Here is a 19,052-nt window from a genome sequence, read left to right on the forward strand (position 1 = left end):
TAACTGGCTCTTAAAATTAAAACAATGAGTACAAGTTAAATCAATAACAGAACAGAAACCAGCTGTGTTAGAATAAAAAAAAAATCTACCTGTATGAGCTACATGTAGCGATCTAGATGTTACTACTGATGGTGTATATGGTAGTTATAGTTACATGTATTGACTTACCATTCTGTGTAATCCTCTGTATGTTACTGCTGATGGTGTTGGTTAGTCTCGACAATTCACTCCCTCCTCCCCCTCCTGCAAACAATTTTGGCAATTATTTTCAGTGCAACTTTTAAAATTCTTAAAAATCCTGCAGGAGCAGTTTCACTCTAATTTGCTACATGTACAATGCAATCATTATCACATTCACAATTAAAATGTACAAAATATAACCTGTAATAAAAGCTCATCCTAAGACAGTTATCTTATTTTGATGCAGTCAGACTGACCTGTGGCTGGCGGTGAATCACTCGTCTGATACGAAGAGAATCCTCCAAATTCACCTTTCCCGTAAGTGGCCATAACTCAGACTCTACAACAACAAGCTTTTATTGGACATACATGATTTTTCAATTGTCAAGATAATTGTTGCACATTAGGAGTTAAAAAAGAAAACAAGAATGTTTAATCCTTGGTTTTAGTTAATAAGAACTCTATCTCAATGATGCCAAACGCCTTGAAAATCGAGATTATCTGTTTGTAAACATTTGGTTCGGCACATTCTGAAATTAGCCAGATTATAGATGGCATTATATATGACCATAAGCATTCCATCATTACTGATTAATTATCAATAAAAATCTTACATTACCTTAAATAATTTATCCGGTATAAAACAGAGTAACTTCGGAAATCCTTCCTTTTCCTTTCTTGGTTCTCGGTGGAATATTGATCGGAGTATTTTTTGTCTAGTATTTGTTTTACGTGCAGAACTTGGTTGATTTACTAGAACATGATAATAATAAGTGGAAAAATACAATAAAATTCTTGCATGCTTTAGAATCTACCTTCCTTGATTGCGGGACACACACACCCACTTGTGAAACTTCATCACGGACAATAATACCATATTTGTGACGTCATCAATCATAAGATGTTTAAAAGGTAACTCGTTCAATGGAACGTCGTAATGATTTTTTTTTATTAAAAACCATTTTCCAGCAATGTATATTGCTCTAAGTATGAAAAAACTGTTATCAAAAACCAAACAAAGAAATCCTCTTCTTAATGAGTCACCGGAGGATTCGATAGTTGTGGTGATCCCCCCATTATACTAAGTGCAGCGTCGGAAAAGGGGGGTTATGCCCCGGGGGACAATTAGCTCCCTCCCCCCACTTAATAGTTGTCTTACACCAAATGGTTTTTGTTGGTTTGTAACCCCGTACAGTGTAGCCCCTCCCTAATATGATGCCCAATGGTTTGTGTATATAACATGTATAATATAAGCTTAATTATGAGAAAAACTGTCTTGGGATTAAAATGCATGTGTATTTCAAATAAGTTGAATACATTTCTATAAAAATATCAGTTTGCAGGTTTCGAATCAGCACTTTACAACTAACCAATATCACGCAGAAGACAAGGGTGGTTCTACGAATTTCAGTTTGGATGAATTAAATCCAGCTCTAGGCTGGGGGGTCCAAGATCGAGTGGGCTCCCCTTGGAAGATCCAGGACAAAGAAGTGCATATATGGTGAGGTCCACGGAATAAACTACGGAAGCGTATTAGGGCCACAGCAGTATCTTTTTTTAATTTTGTCAGCTATATTGATTAATGAATTTGCTGTGCATTTCCCTACAACCTTCCCTGCACAGGGTGTAGATGCATGGTGCACACCTAAAGTTAATCTGAGATTACTCTGACTCTAACCCCTGCTTTTTATATGGTGCAATATAAAAAGCAGGGATTGGTTTTGGAGGAATTGCACTTGATTATCACTGTCGGATTTAGAAGGGGGCCAGCAGTGGCGGATCCAGGAATTTCGTATCGGGGGGGGGGGGGGGGGGTAGAAGAGAGAGGGGTCTGGTGGCTGTACTGAAGCCCCCAGCTGGTCGATCTAGAGGCAATGCACTTTTTGGGGCCAGTCGGAATCTGACAAGTTCTTACAAATAAGAGAAGTTTTTCCCTTGATTTTAGGATAACGGACATATAAGTTTTACATACAAAAATTTCAAATGGGGGAGGGGCACGCCCGGCGAGCCGGCTCTGAATCCGCCTTTGTCCAAAAATACCTACCCCCACCCCAAAAAAAAAGATTAATCAATTTTTTTTGCATGGCTATGGACCCCTACCCTGATCCAAAACTGCCCCCCCCCCTTTCAAGATTTCTGGATCTGTCATTATTATTGAAAAGTGTACACCGGGTGTAAGGTGTAGACAAATTAAGCGCGCCCAATTTTGACTCATCTTTCTCTAATTTTCTACAACAGTCTATCAAACTATTTCATACACACATAAAAAATCAGGTGACATACAATTCTTTAAATTGCCTTCACGAGCCTGTGACAATTACGTGCATAAATATTTGGTAAAGGCCCATAGAAAACATAGTGATAAGCATGAAAATACAGTAGAACACAACTAGAATACAAACAATTGGTGTAGCAAATCATGTATTGTACTCATAAAATACTATATAAATACATACATATGATTCAGTTCAATGTAGTTACTCATTTATAGCTAAAATATTTTTTCTTATATCAGATATTTGACATAAAAATGATGAGAATATTTTAAGAACCTTTTTACAACTAGTTTTCATCAGTAGTTCTAACAATTTGTCATTATTATGGATTGTTTGGTTCAAGTTAGGAAAAGTAGATAGTTTTGTTTTGAATATGTTTCTCTGTGCTTCATATTTTGGACATAGCAAAATGAAATGTTTTTCATCCTCAATATCAAGGTTTTGACATACTTTACATATCTTATTATTTTTATTAATTTCAACATATCTACCTTTTTCAATTTCTAAGTTGTGTGCACTTAACCTAATTTTTGCTAAAAATGATCTATCATGTAGTGACTCTAGTTTGTCAACATAATGAGCACGTTTATTATCAAGACAAAAGTTCTGATAAAAAGACAGTTTTGAGGAGTTCATTATATTTGCATTTTGTTCTTGTAATATTTGATCATGAATGCGTTGTTTAATAATGCCAAGCACTGGTTTCATTGACATATTAAAATTTGTTAAATAAGAAAATCCTAAGTTGTTAAGACAAGTTTTTAGACACATAGACCATGTGTTAGTTTCTTTAGTTTTGATAAAAATTTCATGTGCCAATGTACGTTCCATTGAAATTAAATGATCAAGGTATTTGATAGCAAACATAATAATTTTTTATTTGACTGGGAGTCTCCCGAGTTCAGAATAGCAGCCATTATTTGAAGTTTTTCAATGAACTCCTAAGATTTCTTTTAAAAATTTAATATGAAATTTTTCATAAGATGCTGAGCCTGAATATTTTATGACTAAGTCAATACCCCAAACTTCGCTGCTGTAAAGCAAAATGGGGATTATCATAGTATCAAATAATTTTTCAAGCAATTGACAGGAATGATGTAAACCGAGGGATTTCTTTACCTTGAATAATGCTTTCCTGGCTTTATCAACTAACCGAGCTGCAGCAAGATTAAATTTGCCATTACATTTAAGATTTATACCAAGATAACAATATTTGTCGACAGTTTCAATACAGATACCATTAATAGTAAAATGGTTTAAAAAGGTTTTACCATTAGAATTAATTACCAGAATTTTTGATTTGGACGTATTAATCTCCAGCTTCCAATTAACACAATAATTTTGAAGAGTATTAAGGCTACATTGTAGACCATCAGGACTACTTGACAACAAAACTAAGTCATCTGCATATAACAAATAGTGTATTTTTGTGTCCTTTACCAATATCGGACCAGAATTGATACTGTTTAATTCATCAACAATTTGAAAATGTTAAAAAGCAAGGGACTTAATACATCACCTTGTTTGACACCCCTTTCAGATATAAAGGGTTCACTTAACCCCTCATTAAACTTTATTTTGTTCATGGTGCTTGCATACATAGAATAAATCACATTGAAAATTTTCTTTGGAACACCATTTTTTAGAAGTATGTAAAATAGACCTGTTCTCCAAATAGTATCAAATGCTTTTCTCAGACCAATGAATGCTGCATAAACTTTTTTCTTTTTGAGTTTGTAATGCTCAATTATAGATTTTATAGAAAATATATGATCGGCTGTTCTGCTGTGTTCCATAAAGCCAATTTGATTTTTGCTAATTTGATTATTATCTAAAGTAAATTTGATTAATCTCAAATGTATGATTTTATTGAATACTTTTCCCAAGTTTGAGCTTACTGATAATCCTCTATAATTGTTTGGGTCAGATTTACTACCTGTCTTATGCAATGGGACAATAAAAGTTTCATTCCATATTTTAGGGAACTCCCCTTTTTCAAATACAAAATTAAAAAGTTTGGTAAGTGACTCGAGCAAAGTATGTGTACTATTTTTTATCATTTCATTTGATATTAAATCAATAGATGGAGATTTACCATTTTTCAAAGATTTAATGGCTTTAAGTATTTCACTAGACGTGATTGAGCTATTCAGTACATTCATGTCAAAATATGACTCTTGTTTCTTTTTTAGCTCTTCAAATTTTTGAATAATTTCCCTTTGAAATGCATTTAAGTTTGAATTATCCAAAGATAGTTTTTTAAAATGATCTTTAAACTTGTCATGAGGTAATACATCCTCATTTGTGCACTTTGATGAACGATCAAGTTTGTTAATTAATTTCCAAAATGATTTAGGATTGGAATTAAGAGAGTTCTCAAGCTCAGTATAAATCTTTTGTTTGCATTGTCTCTGCTCGTATTTACATCGACGTCTGAAACGTGAACGTAATGAGTAAAACGCTTTTCGATATTCAGCATTAAAAGGAAATTTGTTAACTAATTTTTCATAGTTTTTGACTGAGATTCTTAATTCTTCGCATAAATCTGAAAACCATGGTTTTTTGTTATTATTTTTTTTTTATTTTCTACAATTTACTTGTTTATTTCTCCTTTTAATTTAGATATATCGACGACGTATTGTCAATCAACAATGGTTTATCGACGACGTGTTGTCAATTGACAATGGTATTTCCATTCCTATATCGATACGATGTATCCTAGGGATCTTGAGATAAAACATTCCACAGAGTCTGACACATCTGCTTCATACTTGCATATTTTACTTGAAAAAGACATTAATGGTAATATAACAACCAAGCTTTATGATAAACGTGATGAATATAACTTTTCTATCGTCAACTTCCTTTACTTATGCAGCAATATACCTTCATCACCTACATATGGAGTTTATATATTTCAGTTGATTCGATAATCAAGAACATGCTCTACGTATGAACAAATTTTAAAACGAGATAAATTATTGACAAACTAGTTGATGAAACAAGAATATCAGCAGTCTAGTTTAAAGTCATCATTTTGCAAGTTCTATTGTCGATACAATGACCTCATCAGTAAATACAATTTATCATTGAGTCAAATACAGACTGACGTTTTTCATACTATTATAATTGTTAGTCCATTATTTATACACTGAATTGATGACGGTTTTTCCGTTATTTCCCGACCATGACAAAGACACAAAGGGAGTGTGACCGGTCGGCGGGGGATGCTCACTCCTTTATGGCACCTGATCCCGCCTCGGATGATTTGGAGGTCCGTGTTTGCTCTGCTCTGTTTTTTTTTTAAATTATGTTATGGACTTTATATCTTGAATTCTGTTCATTATCTCCATATATTTCATGTTACCCATTTCTTGGAAATTTCAGGGGTGGGTGGGTGAGGGGGGTGTTCCCCAAAACCTCTCTAAATTCGCCATGCATTGGGAGATATATTTTCTTTAATAATTTTTAAAAATCGCATATCACAATACAACGCTATCGTTGCAGGCCTAGCTGTCGTTGGTCTGTGAAAAAAAATAGTTTGTGCCACCCATTGAAAAAGAATATATTTATTGCACACAATTCGTGTACTGTTTCCCCAAAATATTTGTTAGTAGTCCTTCATGGCCTGTAATTGAGACTATCGAAAAATATTCTGCCAATTTGGGGATCAGTTCGGTCCAACACACTCCCTGCAGATGTCAGTTATTTGTACGAGAGAAATTGATAGAGGTTTATGAATTGTTTGAAATCAGAATTCTGTGCTGTTAAGGTAAGAATTGGTTAAATAAAAAATCCAGAACCGAGCGCAACTTTTTGACCATGTTAAATGATATTTTATTGATGGTACTGTAGCATAGTAGAGTTATACCTCTTCCGTTGTTGCATTCTCTTTCAGATGGGAATACAGGATTCTTTCAAGCGGGGGGGGGGGGGGGGGTTCTGTCTGCATTAATCTAGCAAATGTTAGACTCCAAATTTTTTGACAAGAAAAAAAAACTATACAAATTCCCCAAACTGGAAAAGAACTATTCTTTGGTGGTTGGGATGGGTTGGTAGTGTTACCTTATCCTCTCTTTCTCAAGGAAAGTCACATTAGAAAACTATATAATTTAAAACAATCTCACAAAAATTGAATTTATTTGTCTTTGACCAAAACAAGCACACGCAACAGAGGGCAAATAATTTGGGGATTTTTTCATTCAATACCAATTTAATTTTAAATTAATGATTCACTTTTCATAAAAAAAAATACACGTTCAGGCATATGAAACAACTTTCATAACTTTTAACATTTGAAGTCCAGTTATTCAAGGGTCACATACCAATTCTTGTTACATTTTGTTTATTGCTGTGATAAACGGGTCAACCTCTAACAATAATTGATAGTCAAGAAAATCATGGTTTGGGTTCAATTTATAGGGAATCTACAATGCTTTTTTCATAATGAAACAGTTTGCGAAGAAGAAAGCAGAGTTCGTTATAAGTTCACACATTTTAATATTATTACGAATTTTGCTCTGAATACTAGTACTACATAATGTAAGTTTACGTAATTAAATATGATTTTCATACATTAAAGCTCTAGGCAATTCGACCGCCTAGTTCTTTAAAAAAAATAACTCTGGGATATATATACGTATCGTGATGGATCATGTTTCTTTTACTCCAGGTATTGGATCACTTTTACATCACCTGAATTATAACACCCTACCCACAACCTCCCCTCACTGTCCACACTCAGTCCAGCAGGACTCCGAAGTCCACAATTGTCAACACATTTGAGAAACTGTCCATTCTGATCTAAAACATGAAGACAGTCATTAATATAATCAGTGATGATGATCTGGCTCAGTGAGTCAGTAGCAATGTGCGCAGGTTGGAATGGACCGTTCCTTCTGGCTGGTGTTCCGTCGTAACAGAATCGGACTCTTCCTGTCTTGTCCATCACTATCACTGTCTTAGCATTCATATCAGAGGCACAAATGTCTCCATTGTTATTCTTTTCCACGTATAACCCATATTGCCCACCTTTAAATATGCTTTGTCCATAGTTATCTTTATCTATTTCTTGTGTAGCTCTTTGTCCCTGACAGCAGAGTAGTTTGTGACGAGTTTTATCAGGTGTACACATACTAACTAATACGTCCCCTGTTCTGGCGCAACACAGTCCTTCTGGATACCATCCCTGAGGTAGAGTGATTAGTGTCTCTATACTCCACTGTCTGGCAATCTTCACAGTTCCATTGTTAGTATCACTGTATATCAGTTCTCCTTGCCTTGTCACTGAAATGTCAGCCGGATAAGAGTCACATTCGGTAGTGATCTTGTTTTTCAAAGATCCATGTATGTCAATACGTCTTACGAATTTGTCTCCACCACAAATCCAAGCTTCACTGGCTCCAGTACAGATAATGGGACCCAAAGGATTTATGCCAGAAGGAATGCTAGCAATAACTTTAGCTTTCTCCAATAATTTTCTCACAGATAAAATGGATAGTGATGTCTGCGTCAGTATAGCCTTGTATTCTCCTAATTCAATGCTGAGTTCTCTCCCCGGGATTTTGTTGAATTTCAAGGAAGGAATTGTTACATGAACATCTGTAGGAATGTCTCTGATTGTCTTTAATATTGATTCGTAGCTTATGACATCAGACACTTTATTGGACTTTAGGATTTTCTTCTTCTCTTTCGCTATAAGTGCTAATTTTGCCCCTGAATTCTGAAGCATGGACTTATGTGAGCTGAGAGTTGTGAGTCCTCTGTCCTTCGTTGCCCTAATGTTTGACTGTAGTGCGTCGAAAATGCTGTCCACTTCTTCATGCCAGGTTTTTCTCAGATTTTCTCCCTCCCTCTCGATTGTTTTAAATTTTTCAGTCAAATTATATATCTTTTGATCAGTTTTTGTTCCACTTAAAGCGAATTTTGAAATTAAAGACTCAATTTCCCCTGTTTCTTTCTTGATTTCTTCTTTCATCTGTTGCACAATCTCTGACATATCTTTGACAGAATGGCCACTGTGGGGACCTGTGAGACATTTGAAGCAGACGGGGACATTACATTGTTGGCAATGTCCCTCACATTTCTGGTTTGGATGAAAAGCACATGAGGAGAATACGAGCCGTTCTCTTCTGTCTTTAAATGGAACAATGTCATGTGTTTCTGACTTCAGACTTTCTACATGTTTATTGATACAGTCCCCACACAAACTGATCTGGCAGCTGTTACAGAATTGCTGGGTGGGGTTGTCACAAAGGTCACACGTGATCACTTCCTGAGCCCAAGTAGACGAAGTCGCCATCTTTCTCCTGCAAAATAAAGTTGACCTGTTGGATTTATACAATATAATTTTGCTAATATTTTAGTCAATTTCTCTTTTCTCTCAGGAATTTATTGATGCCTTCCCTCAATCCCCTTTACCTTAGATATAACAACAGAAGATGTTACTTACTAGCAATTCTTTCTTGATTATTTTGAGATATTGCGTCCTTTTCTCCTCTGATATACCCCTTTAAAGTACCCCGGAAGTTTAACTTTCGTTTTAGTATTAGAAAAAGTTAGAGGTGGGGATTTAAGATTTTATTAGGAGGATTTAGAGTTGAACAGAAAGGCATTTAAGCGCCACTTTTAGCAGTTTAGTCATAAGATGAATAAATTATATTTCATAGGCGTCGGAAGCAAATTAAAGGGAGGGGTTGGGTAACTGAACGAAAGACTTATATACTAAGAAAGTACAAACATTAAAATTAATGGAATTTGTTCAAAGTTTTGCAAAACTATACTGCTTATGGTAATAAACGAATCATTGTTGGTGTTAAGCTTAGAAAAGTACATGTGGAATCAAATTCCTTCTTTTGGACATGTATCCCATTTTCCTAATGAAAAATAGTTTCTTTATTTCTTTTTTATATCTACCTATGTATGTATTAATTAACTCATTTATTTAAAATAATTTTCTTAATTTTTTCCTATCGGTATGCTGAAAATCGATAACAATGCATAAAAATTATGTGATAATACTTAAAAGTGGTTTACAGTAAAATCTCGGCCAGATGAATAATCATCTTTTAGAGGTTCTAGTTTTGTGATACAACATTAAACTTAGTCTGGTCATGAGAACTTTAATTTTATGAGGTTTAGATTTGAAAAATGCTGCAGAGTTTTGAAAACTCAAAAGCATTCATTTGTTTATTCAGCAATATACCTTCATCACCTGCATACGGAGTGTATATATCTCAGTTAATTCGATACGCAAGAGCATACTCTACGTATAAACAATTTCTAAAACGAGGTAAATTATTGACAAACAAGTTGATGAAACAAGAATATCAACAGTCTCGTTTAAAGTCATCATTTCCTAAGTTCTATGGTCGATACATTGACCTTGTCAGCAAATACAATCTATCATTGAGTCAAATGCGGACTGACGTTTTTCATACCAATTGTTAGTCCATTATTTATACACTGAATTGACGACGGATTTTTCCCTTTATTTCCTGATCATGACAAGGAGTACACTACGAGCGTGACCGGTCAGCAGAGGATGCTCACTCCTCAATGGCACCTGATCCCACCTCTGATGTTTCGGAGGTCTGTGTTTGCTCTGTTCCTATTTTGTATTGTTTTATGGACTTTGAGATTGAATACTGTTCGTTATCTACATATCCTTCCTTTAGATTGAAAAAAAAATAATTCAAACTTTGATTATCGTTATCTGTTATCATTGTGCATTATTGTCCTTTCCGGTCAAAGCTGTTCCATAGGCTATTCTATCAGTTGCAACTAATATGAAGGATAAGGTGGAAATTTTAAATAGAAAATTCAAAATTGTGCGTTACTCAATTTGTTTGCTCACACCATTGCAGTTATGAGACTGCATCTTTCAAAAAATGATACTCAGTAATTCAATGCTTAAATGTAATAAGTGTGACTTTTTGAATAAACAATTATAAACTCACACATGAAATCTAACTAATACATGTGTTTTTTTTTTGTTTCGAATCACAAATTTTCGATGATAGATAAATGTTCTTTTAAGTGATGCAAAGTCCTGAAAAAAGTTAGAAAGATGTAAAGATATACGAGTAGTACCAAAATAAATAACAGGATCGAAAAGAATATTGTGTCTCAAAGATAGTTGATATTAAATGTTGAAAGCAGCTCATGAAAAGTTTATCAACTTCATACTGTTAAACAGGTTAAGATTTCGGAAAACATTGTTAACATCAACAGGTAAATATCTTATATACTTTATGTAGAACTTTCTAGCATACATCTTTCTACAATAACTTTGATGCCGCCTAACAAAAAAACCCGCAAAATGAGAGATTGATTTGATACTGAAAAATTGAATCGAAAGAAGAAAATATGGATTTGTTGTATTGAATATCTTTTTTCCAGTACCATTCATATTTTGGAAAAATTGGTACCTTATTTGTAAATCATAGCAATGCAAATTAGTCAACAGCCCAAAATATTCGAAACTTTGACCATGATGAGTGAACAAGGTAACACCAAATCGATAATAATAAGTCGACTGTAATATCAGCAGATGTAACTAACCTCAATCAGCAAAATTTTCTTGTTCGTTTTTTTTAATCATAGCGTTCTTTTGTCCTTTAAACTGTCCCTTTGAAATACCCCCCCCCGGAAGTTGAATTTTCGGTTTAGCATTGGGCATATTATTGGGGGTGGAATTTTAATTTTAGGAGGGGATATTCAGAACACAAGATCATTTTAAGCGCCAATTTTAAATGTTTAGTCTACAATAGCGAAGATAGATATACCGGTACTATATTTTACAGATGACTTGGAAGAAATGTTTTTCCAATATTTTACTATGCCTACCGATGAATAATCGAATCAAGATAATATTATTGTAAGATATACATAAACTTGTACAGTTTACAAATTTTAAGGATACCTGCTCCTTATTCATCAAAGATAACTCTGAAAACTATATGGCGTACATATGAGCTTAAAAATAAAAAAAACTATAGGCTGAGGGTAGATATACATGACATATGTTATTTAGAACCAAATAATTATTTTTAGTAATTTTGAACTTGAATAACCCCACGTTACTTAGACGTTTAATTTGTTTATTATTTTAGTTATCTGACATAATCAAAAACACACCATATTTGGCTTTGACATTTCTATTTAACTTGAAATGTCACAAAATGAAACTTGAAAATGAAATTTTTTCATGCTATTATTTAACTCATTTTATATTAAAATGTGTCAACGATTTTTAGTCATAGAAAGGATCTTATAGACAGTTTGTATTTGTACCTTTAATTAAAAAAATAGTAACAAATAAAAATACACAAAAATAGGATTTTCTATAATATAGCCTTAGATGCCAATGCTGATTAGAGTAATATGAAATTAAGTGATTTGTGACGTCTTATAATGATAGCACAAACAAGTGCACTGTGCTAATGATGATGATGATATTTATATATCCATATGTTTCTTTTTATATTGCACTGGTTTTTTTTTTATCTAACTGATCTGCATCTTTATCAAAAAATAATACAGTAAATCTCTTTTAGCACGAACACGGATATTGCGAATTCACGGATATAGCGAAGTTATCAAGGATCCCCAACTTTATAAATTTCACGACTTCCTTATATGGATAAAACGAAATGACGTTGCGCACGGTGTTGGTGTCAGTTTCAGTAACGTCAGAATGACGTTATTTTACGTGAAATTCTAGAAAATTTATTTGACGTTACTTTTTTGCTAACATTTTTTATGGAGAAAAAATAAAAACCCCAGTAATGCCGCCAATTTATAATGCAGGTAATTGAAAACACGTGTCATTAAATTATCTGCACCCTTCTACATGTATATTGCGGGAGGAAAGTATGAGCATGGTTTGCTTTATTTAAAAAAAAAAAAAACTTGGTAGAAAAAACGAAACATCGCATTTTAAATTTACATGCTTTTTATTTTACTGAGATTAATTTTAAAAAAAACTCCATATCAGTAGGTCCTAGAATCTGTCCTTTGTTTTCAGTAAATTGTACAAGTGTAGATATGTTGCTGATTTAGCATTGAATTACATTTTTTTCGTTCAAAGTCCTATCCCATCTTGTAATGAAAATCAAATACATTTGTACTCAACTCCGACAACCCCTAACCCTTGATTCAATGTAAACACACCATGTATAAAACATTTTATACCAGCATAAAATAGAGTTGACACACTTTATTGTGAGTTAATTCAAATTTGAAATCAAATCCTTGCATGAATTTTGGTTTTTGTGTGATTTTTTTCTCGTGTCTTAATTCGAACTCTGAAAAATACTTTTTGTACAGATTCTGACAAGGATTTATACCGATACAGTGTACAAGTATACACTACAAATGTTTTACTTTCATAATATTATATACATATCAATGCAACTTTTAAAACTTAAAATCATTTTTCTAATTAATTATTATTGGTATTTTTTTTAGCTCACCTGAGCCGAAGGCTCAAGTGAGCTTTTCTGATCACATTTTGTCCGGCGTCCGTCTGTCTGTCTGTCCATCTGTCTGTAAACTTTTCAAATTTTCGACTTCTTCTCAAGAACCGCTTGCCCAATTTCAATCAAACTTGGCACAAAGTATTCTTGGGTGAAGGGGATTCAAGTTTGTTCAAATGAAGGGCCACGCCCTTTTCCAAGGGGAGTTAATTATGAATTAGAGAAAAATTAATGGCATTTTTTAAAAAAATCTTCTTCTTAAGAACCACTGGGCCAGGAAAGATGGAACTCATGTGGAATCATCCTCAGGTAGTGTTGATTCAAGTTTGTTCAAATCATGACCCCCGGGGCTAGGGTGGGGCCAAAATGGCCGATCAAAGTTTTACATAGGAATATATAGGAAAAATCTTTAAAAATCTTCTTCTCAAGAACCACTGGGCCAGGAAAGATGAAACTCATGTGGAATCATCCTCAGGTAGTGTAGATTCAAGTTTGTTCAAATCATGACCCCCGGGGCTAGGGTGGGGCCAAAATGGCCGACCCAAGTTTTACATAGGAATATATAGGAAAAATCTTTAAAAATCTTCTTCTAAAGAACCACTGGGCCAGGAAAGATGGAACTCATGTGGAATCATCCTCAGGTAGTGTAGATTCAAGTTTGTTCAAATCATGACCCCCTGGCAAGGGTGGGGCCAAAATGGCCGACCCAAGTTTTACATAGGAATATATAGGAAAAATCTTTAAAAATCTTCTTCTCAAGAACCATTGGGCCAGGAAAGATGAAACTCATGTGGAATCATCCTCAGGTAGTGTAGATTCAAATTTGTTCAAATCATGACCCCCGGAGCTAGGGTGGGGCCAAAATGGCCGACCCAAATTTTACATAGGGATATATAGGGAAATCTTTTAAAATCTTCTTTTCAAGTACTTCAAAGCTATGACTAGTGATATTTATATGGAATCATCCTCAGGAAGTGTAGATTCTAGTTTGTTCAAATGATGAATGCCTGGGGGGGGTTAAATTCAAGCCCGATGTGCTCAGGTGAGCGCTGTGGCCCCTGGGCCTCTTGTTCATCCATATCAGGCTCATCAGTAATTGAGAGTAAGTTTTGGAGAGAGAAAAATATTTTGAAGCTTTACCTGACTTTTATGCATTGAACCTAATAACGTCAAAACGCCAAATTTTTACGTCTGTGACATTTATGTTGACATTTAAATTTTGTTAGGATTTTGTCACCATTCTACTGAAATTATTTTGGAATGTACCAATAACTTTTTGAAAAGATGCACATTTCATAAAAATCCTTTAATTTTCAATGTGTTTATTTTCAATGACTACACATGTGATCAATGTTACCACATTTATACAATTATAGTCAGATTTATTACTTTTGGACAATGTTTGACATTTATGTTGACATTGTAAAAAGCCTATAAAACAAACACTTCTTTATAGAATCAATTCATTTTCACATCTGAATAAAGTTTTGATTTTGCAAATTTTGTATTAAACGTTGTTTGGTGCCAAAGTAGAAAGATGAATTCTTAAAATGTAGGTCATTTCTGGGGTGTAGCATTTTAACGTGACGTTTTTGCCGTCAAATTCAATTGTGACGTATAGCTACATGTAGTGCATAAATGTAACACGGCAATTGTTATCAAAATTTAAGGTACCGCAAGTTAAAATTCTGTCTAGAGATCTTTTTCTTAATAACATGGCAACATTCTGTAGAATTTAAAATAATCTTCAACATTAATTTTTCATCCAGCATTACAAAATTTGCCATTTTACGAATCTTAAAGCGACATTGAACCTCCAAACTTTGTGACACACCATCTTAGTCAATGTCCCCAAATTAAATCGGCTTTATATCAGAAACCCAACATACATATCTACACAAAATTGCAGTTTAATTTAAAATATAGTTCCTTGCACACAAAAAGGATCATTGACATGCCATTTCAAAATTGATTTTGCTCATTAAATTATTTTTTTAAGTTACCGATGATATTTGATGTTCCTTCAAAATTTCTTCGGATAACGCTTATCTACATAGCTGTCTTGCATTTTGAACAACGCGTTCACAACATTCGGATTGAACAAAATCACAGTTGTAAAACTTTACATCAGTTACATCATATTTTGAACTTTTCTGCTAAATTTTATGTTTGTATTGTTTGTTTTATGGAAATTATCAGCATTTTGTTATTGCGTGTGCGACGCTCCTGTTACCTATCTAGATGCGTTTTTGACGTAATTGATTGAAAAGTCGAATTAATATATTTGATAATTGGAATTTTTTGATCAATAATTTTGTTAAAATGTATAAGTATACAATTACCGACCGAATGATATATAGTTTTCATATATTGAATAATTTTAAAATTATGGAAATAGAGCATAACGCGCCGTAATAGTTATTATTGACTTTTTGACACCAATACCGTGCGCGACGTCAATACGGTTATAGAGAAGTAATTTCATGGGTCCCGTGACTTCGTTATAACCGAGTTTTACTGTAGTTAAAATAAAACTCAAGACATTTCACGTCCTTAGATTGACTTCACCAGCCTCGAAATCTTCATTGCATATAAATTCTTGTCGAACAACGATTTGTATTTTCACACTCTTAGATAAAACCATTCTTTTACATTTTCTATACACTGTAATTGGTAAAGATGCAGATCAGTTAAATAAAAAATATATGAAAGGATTAGTTTAGAAAAAAACAGACCAAAACAAAAATCCTATTCAATATTACATTCATGTTGTATATGTTATTAGAGCATCAGTTCCCAATTTATAAAAAAAAATATTTCTCAAGAAATATTAACTGTTTGATATCATCCAATGCAAGAATGATTCATATAAGACTTATCAAGTATAGACTATACCAAATCTCATATAAATAATTGATTGTTTCTAAGGTATTTTGATATGCACATTATAATATCATGATAGTTTTACCCTTCTTTTTATAATTCATGAGCTTTATATACACGTGTAACCTAACTTATGGAATTCTTAGTGTGCACGAACCTTTGAATTCGCCAGAGTGAATTTCATACATGTTGTAAATCGTCTTTTTCCAAAGCGCAGTCTTAAGTAGCTGCAAATCTGTAGCTCGTTGGTCAGACAAAATGAACTCTGTCCCCCATTGAATGAGGTGTTTAATTTCATTTCCCTGTTTATACAATACAATATACATGTAACCCCAAACAGTTGATATTAGCACTGCTTGACCTGAAAATAAAATCATCAAACATTTTCTGCAAATTTGGGTAGTAGATCCGTGCAATACAGTTTTTGCACATGTCAAATAAATGTTCGACATAAGGAGATAATGGACTAAAAGTTCTTTAAAATCAAATTTTTGTGTTGGGTACAAATTTAGAGAAATATTTAATATCCAGAGCCAAGAATAATTTTGTGTGCGATCAGTGTTTTTCTATGGAAGACACTAGTCCTGTCTATCTCTCCAGATAATATGATACTTCTCTGGCTGTTGCATTATATAAGCTATACATTTCAAGATAGAGGAATATTTCGGGGGTGGGGGGTGGGGGAAGGGGGGGGGGGGGTTCGCATTCGCCTAATGTCAGACTAGATGTTTATTTGACGGGGAAAACTTAAACAATTTGCTTAAATCTGGAATAAAAAAATTCAGAGGAGGGAAGGGGTGGTTAGATAAGTGTTCCTTGGAGTATGGGTCCACATTCGTCTTTTATTTTATTTCCTTAAAATTTGATAACTTTTCATTTTCTGGAGGGTCCGTACTCCAACCCCTCTTGATTATGTTTTTCCATTGGATGTTTCGAAATCATATTTCACCACTTTTCAGTCGCTTGTGTGGCGCAGTGGTTAGAGCACTATGTAGATACCGGTCCTTCGGATGAGATTTTTTTGTGTGATTTATCCAGGTCATCGGTGTTCCTAGGAATTCATGTGACTGCTACGCGTCGCCCGATGCTGATGTCGGCCGATCACAAGACGAAAGACCACCTTTAAGCAATCGCTTAATGGTAGCTTAATGGTGACTTAATGGTGGCTTAAAGAAGTTAATTCCTTTAAGCCACCATTAAGTCACCATTAAGCTGCAACTTACAGGTGCTTAATGTCCAAACTTCATTAAGCTACCATTAAGCCACCATTAAGCTGAGCTTAATGGTGACTTAATGGTCAAATCTCATTTAGCTTTTAAGCATCTTATATAGAATCTTTGAACTAACTTTTAGTTGTTTTAAAATCATTTACGCAAAATTTATTCTGACTCATAATTTTTTTCTCGATCGTAATTTCTACGAGTTTTTTGACAACATGCATAAACTTGAAAACTCTGAGAACAACGTTAGCTAACAGCCTTAGGGGCTTGCTCCCAGTGTCTAATAATTATTTTTTTTTAAATCATCTACAGTGATAATAAAATAAAACATCCTTTATCAGTGCCATATATTATTTAAAACAAAAATAATAAATCATTATTACATGCGGTGTTTTTATTTTTAGTGTATATATGATTTTTGAAAATAAATAATTATTACACACCGGGAGCAAGTCATTGTGCAATATCTAAAATTTTCAATACCCAAAATCAATTTGTTCTTAAATTATCTTTATCCATGAACACAAAATACATTACTTTTTTTGTAAAAATGGTGTATATATTTCATGTGTTAAAAGAAACATTCCACTACAGAATTCACGGGAATATAACTTTAAGTCAGATAATCTGGCTGTTTTTTTTTTTTTTTTTTTGGAGGGGGGGTGTACTGGTATACAAATGTTTATAGGGCCATTTCACCAAAAATTCTTCCCGGAAGACTGAGTTGCGATCTAAGAGCGTGGCTTGATCGCTGAAGATCGCACGAAGTCGAAGGTTGACCGCGAAGTGGTCACGCCTCAGTCTCCTGTGGTCGCTAAAAGTCGGAGAATGGTCTTCCTGAAAAAGAGATCGCAGCTCAGTTTTTTGACATGTCAAAAAACTGAGCCTCGACTTAAAAGTCGTCAAGAGAGCGTCGAAACAGCGAATACAGTCGAGGAAAAGACGGATTGATCGAGGGGCAATTGAGACTAGAACGGGGATGAGCGAGGCTAAGTCTTCTTGAGCGAAAACTGATCGAGCACACGGTCGTGCTGCTCGATCAATTCTCAACACTCGCTCGATCCATGCGATGTAGCCTAGATCAGCTGCGATCAAGAATCGCTTCGTGCGACCTGTTCCCGATTTTTCTTAGACCAGTGCGCTCACTGTTTGCAAAATGGACACGATTTGATTATGATCAGAGGATTGAGGTGCGATCTATGTGCGTTTAAGGTTCAACCACTTAAGATCATTTCTCGCTTAAGTTGCGACTTACCTTCGCCTAATCCGATCTGAAAACCGTGCAGATAGGGCGCAAGCTCATGCGATGATCATTACACGATTAACCCTGGTCAACAGTTCGTCGAACATCTCCGGTGGTATACGCAGATAGTTCCGATAGGAAGCTTCATCTCCAAGCCTCAGTTCTTTCATGAGGGAGGTATACTGGCCATAATGATCTCTTTGACGTTCTTGTAACCACGGAACAACCCAATATTTCTTTTTAGCATATTTTTTTCTTCTCATTTTCAACATCGTCAGCATGATCATAGAGTCTTGCTGTAGTTTCAGGGCATGATGTTGCAATAGCATTGCATGATGTAAAGCGATAGGATCCATGCTTCTTTCAGGGTGGTCAAAACTGATGATCGCCCACTGATCGCTGGGTCTTTTTATACGGTAGCAGTAGGTCGCACGTAAATCTGAACGACCAGGGCAAATTTGGCGTAATTCGGACGAGGAGTAGTTGAGAAAAGAACTAGAATTGAGCGTATAGATCGAGGCTAGAACGTTTATATCGTATCTAAATCGTATTGATCGAGTGTTTATTGAAACTCGTACGCGCCGAAATCGGCCAAAGTCGAGTACTGGTCGGCAGAGGTCGCACACGTTCGAAGATAGGTCGTCGAGAGGTCGATGCAACATGGTAGACTGATCGAACACAACGATCCTTGATCGTGTTAAGATCGGATGGGAAGGCGCAGGTAGAGCGTGCAAAGAGCGTCCGTAGAGCGTGTAGGACGCACCAAGAACGT

At 34.7% G+C, this 19,052-nt stretch overlaps 1 protein-coding gene and 1 long non-coding RNA gene across 2 annotated transcripts; both read right to left on the reverse strand.

Annotated features, from left to right (window-relative positions):
• Positions 1-155: 155 nt before the first annotated feature.
• LOC134241934 (uncharacterized) lies at positions 156-1,091 on the reverse strand. Its single transcript, XR_009986764.1, has 3 exons — positions 800-1,091; positions 438-518; positions 156-243 (listed from the first exon to the last, which is right to left on the reverse strand). It is a non-coding gene; the product is annotated as an uncharacterized LOC134241934 (long non-coding RNA).
• Positions 1,092-6,818: 5,727 nt separating this feature from the next.
• On the reverse strand, positions 6,819-8,974 carry LOC134241931 (uncharacterized). Its single transcript, XM_062723939.1, has 2 exons — positions 8,908-8,974; positions 6,819-8,764 (listed from the first exon to the last, which is right to left on the reverse strand). The coding sequence occupies exon 2, from the start codon at positions 8,755-8,757 to the stop codon at positions 7,120-7,122; it is 1,638 nt and encodes a 545-aa protein (XP_062579923.1). The 5' UTR covers positions 8,758-8,764; positions 8,908-8,974; the 3' UTR covers positions 6,819-7,119.
• Between the last annotated feature and the right edge of the window lie 10,078 nt (positions 8,975-19,052).

Source organism: Saccostrea cucullata, unplaced genomic scaffold, assembly GCF_032062105.1.
Source record: "Saccostrea cucullata isolate Sc308-1 unplaced genomic scaffold, CSIRO_AGI_Scuc_v1 ctg2729, whole genome shotgun sequence".
Classification (NCBI taxonomy): Eukaryota; Metazoa; Mollusca; class Bivalvia; order Ostreida; family Ostreidae; genus Saccostrea; species Saccostrea cuccullata.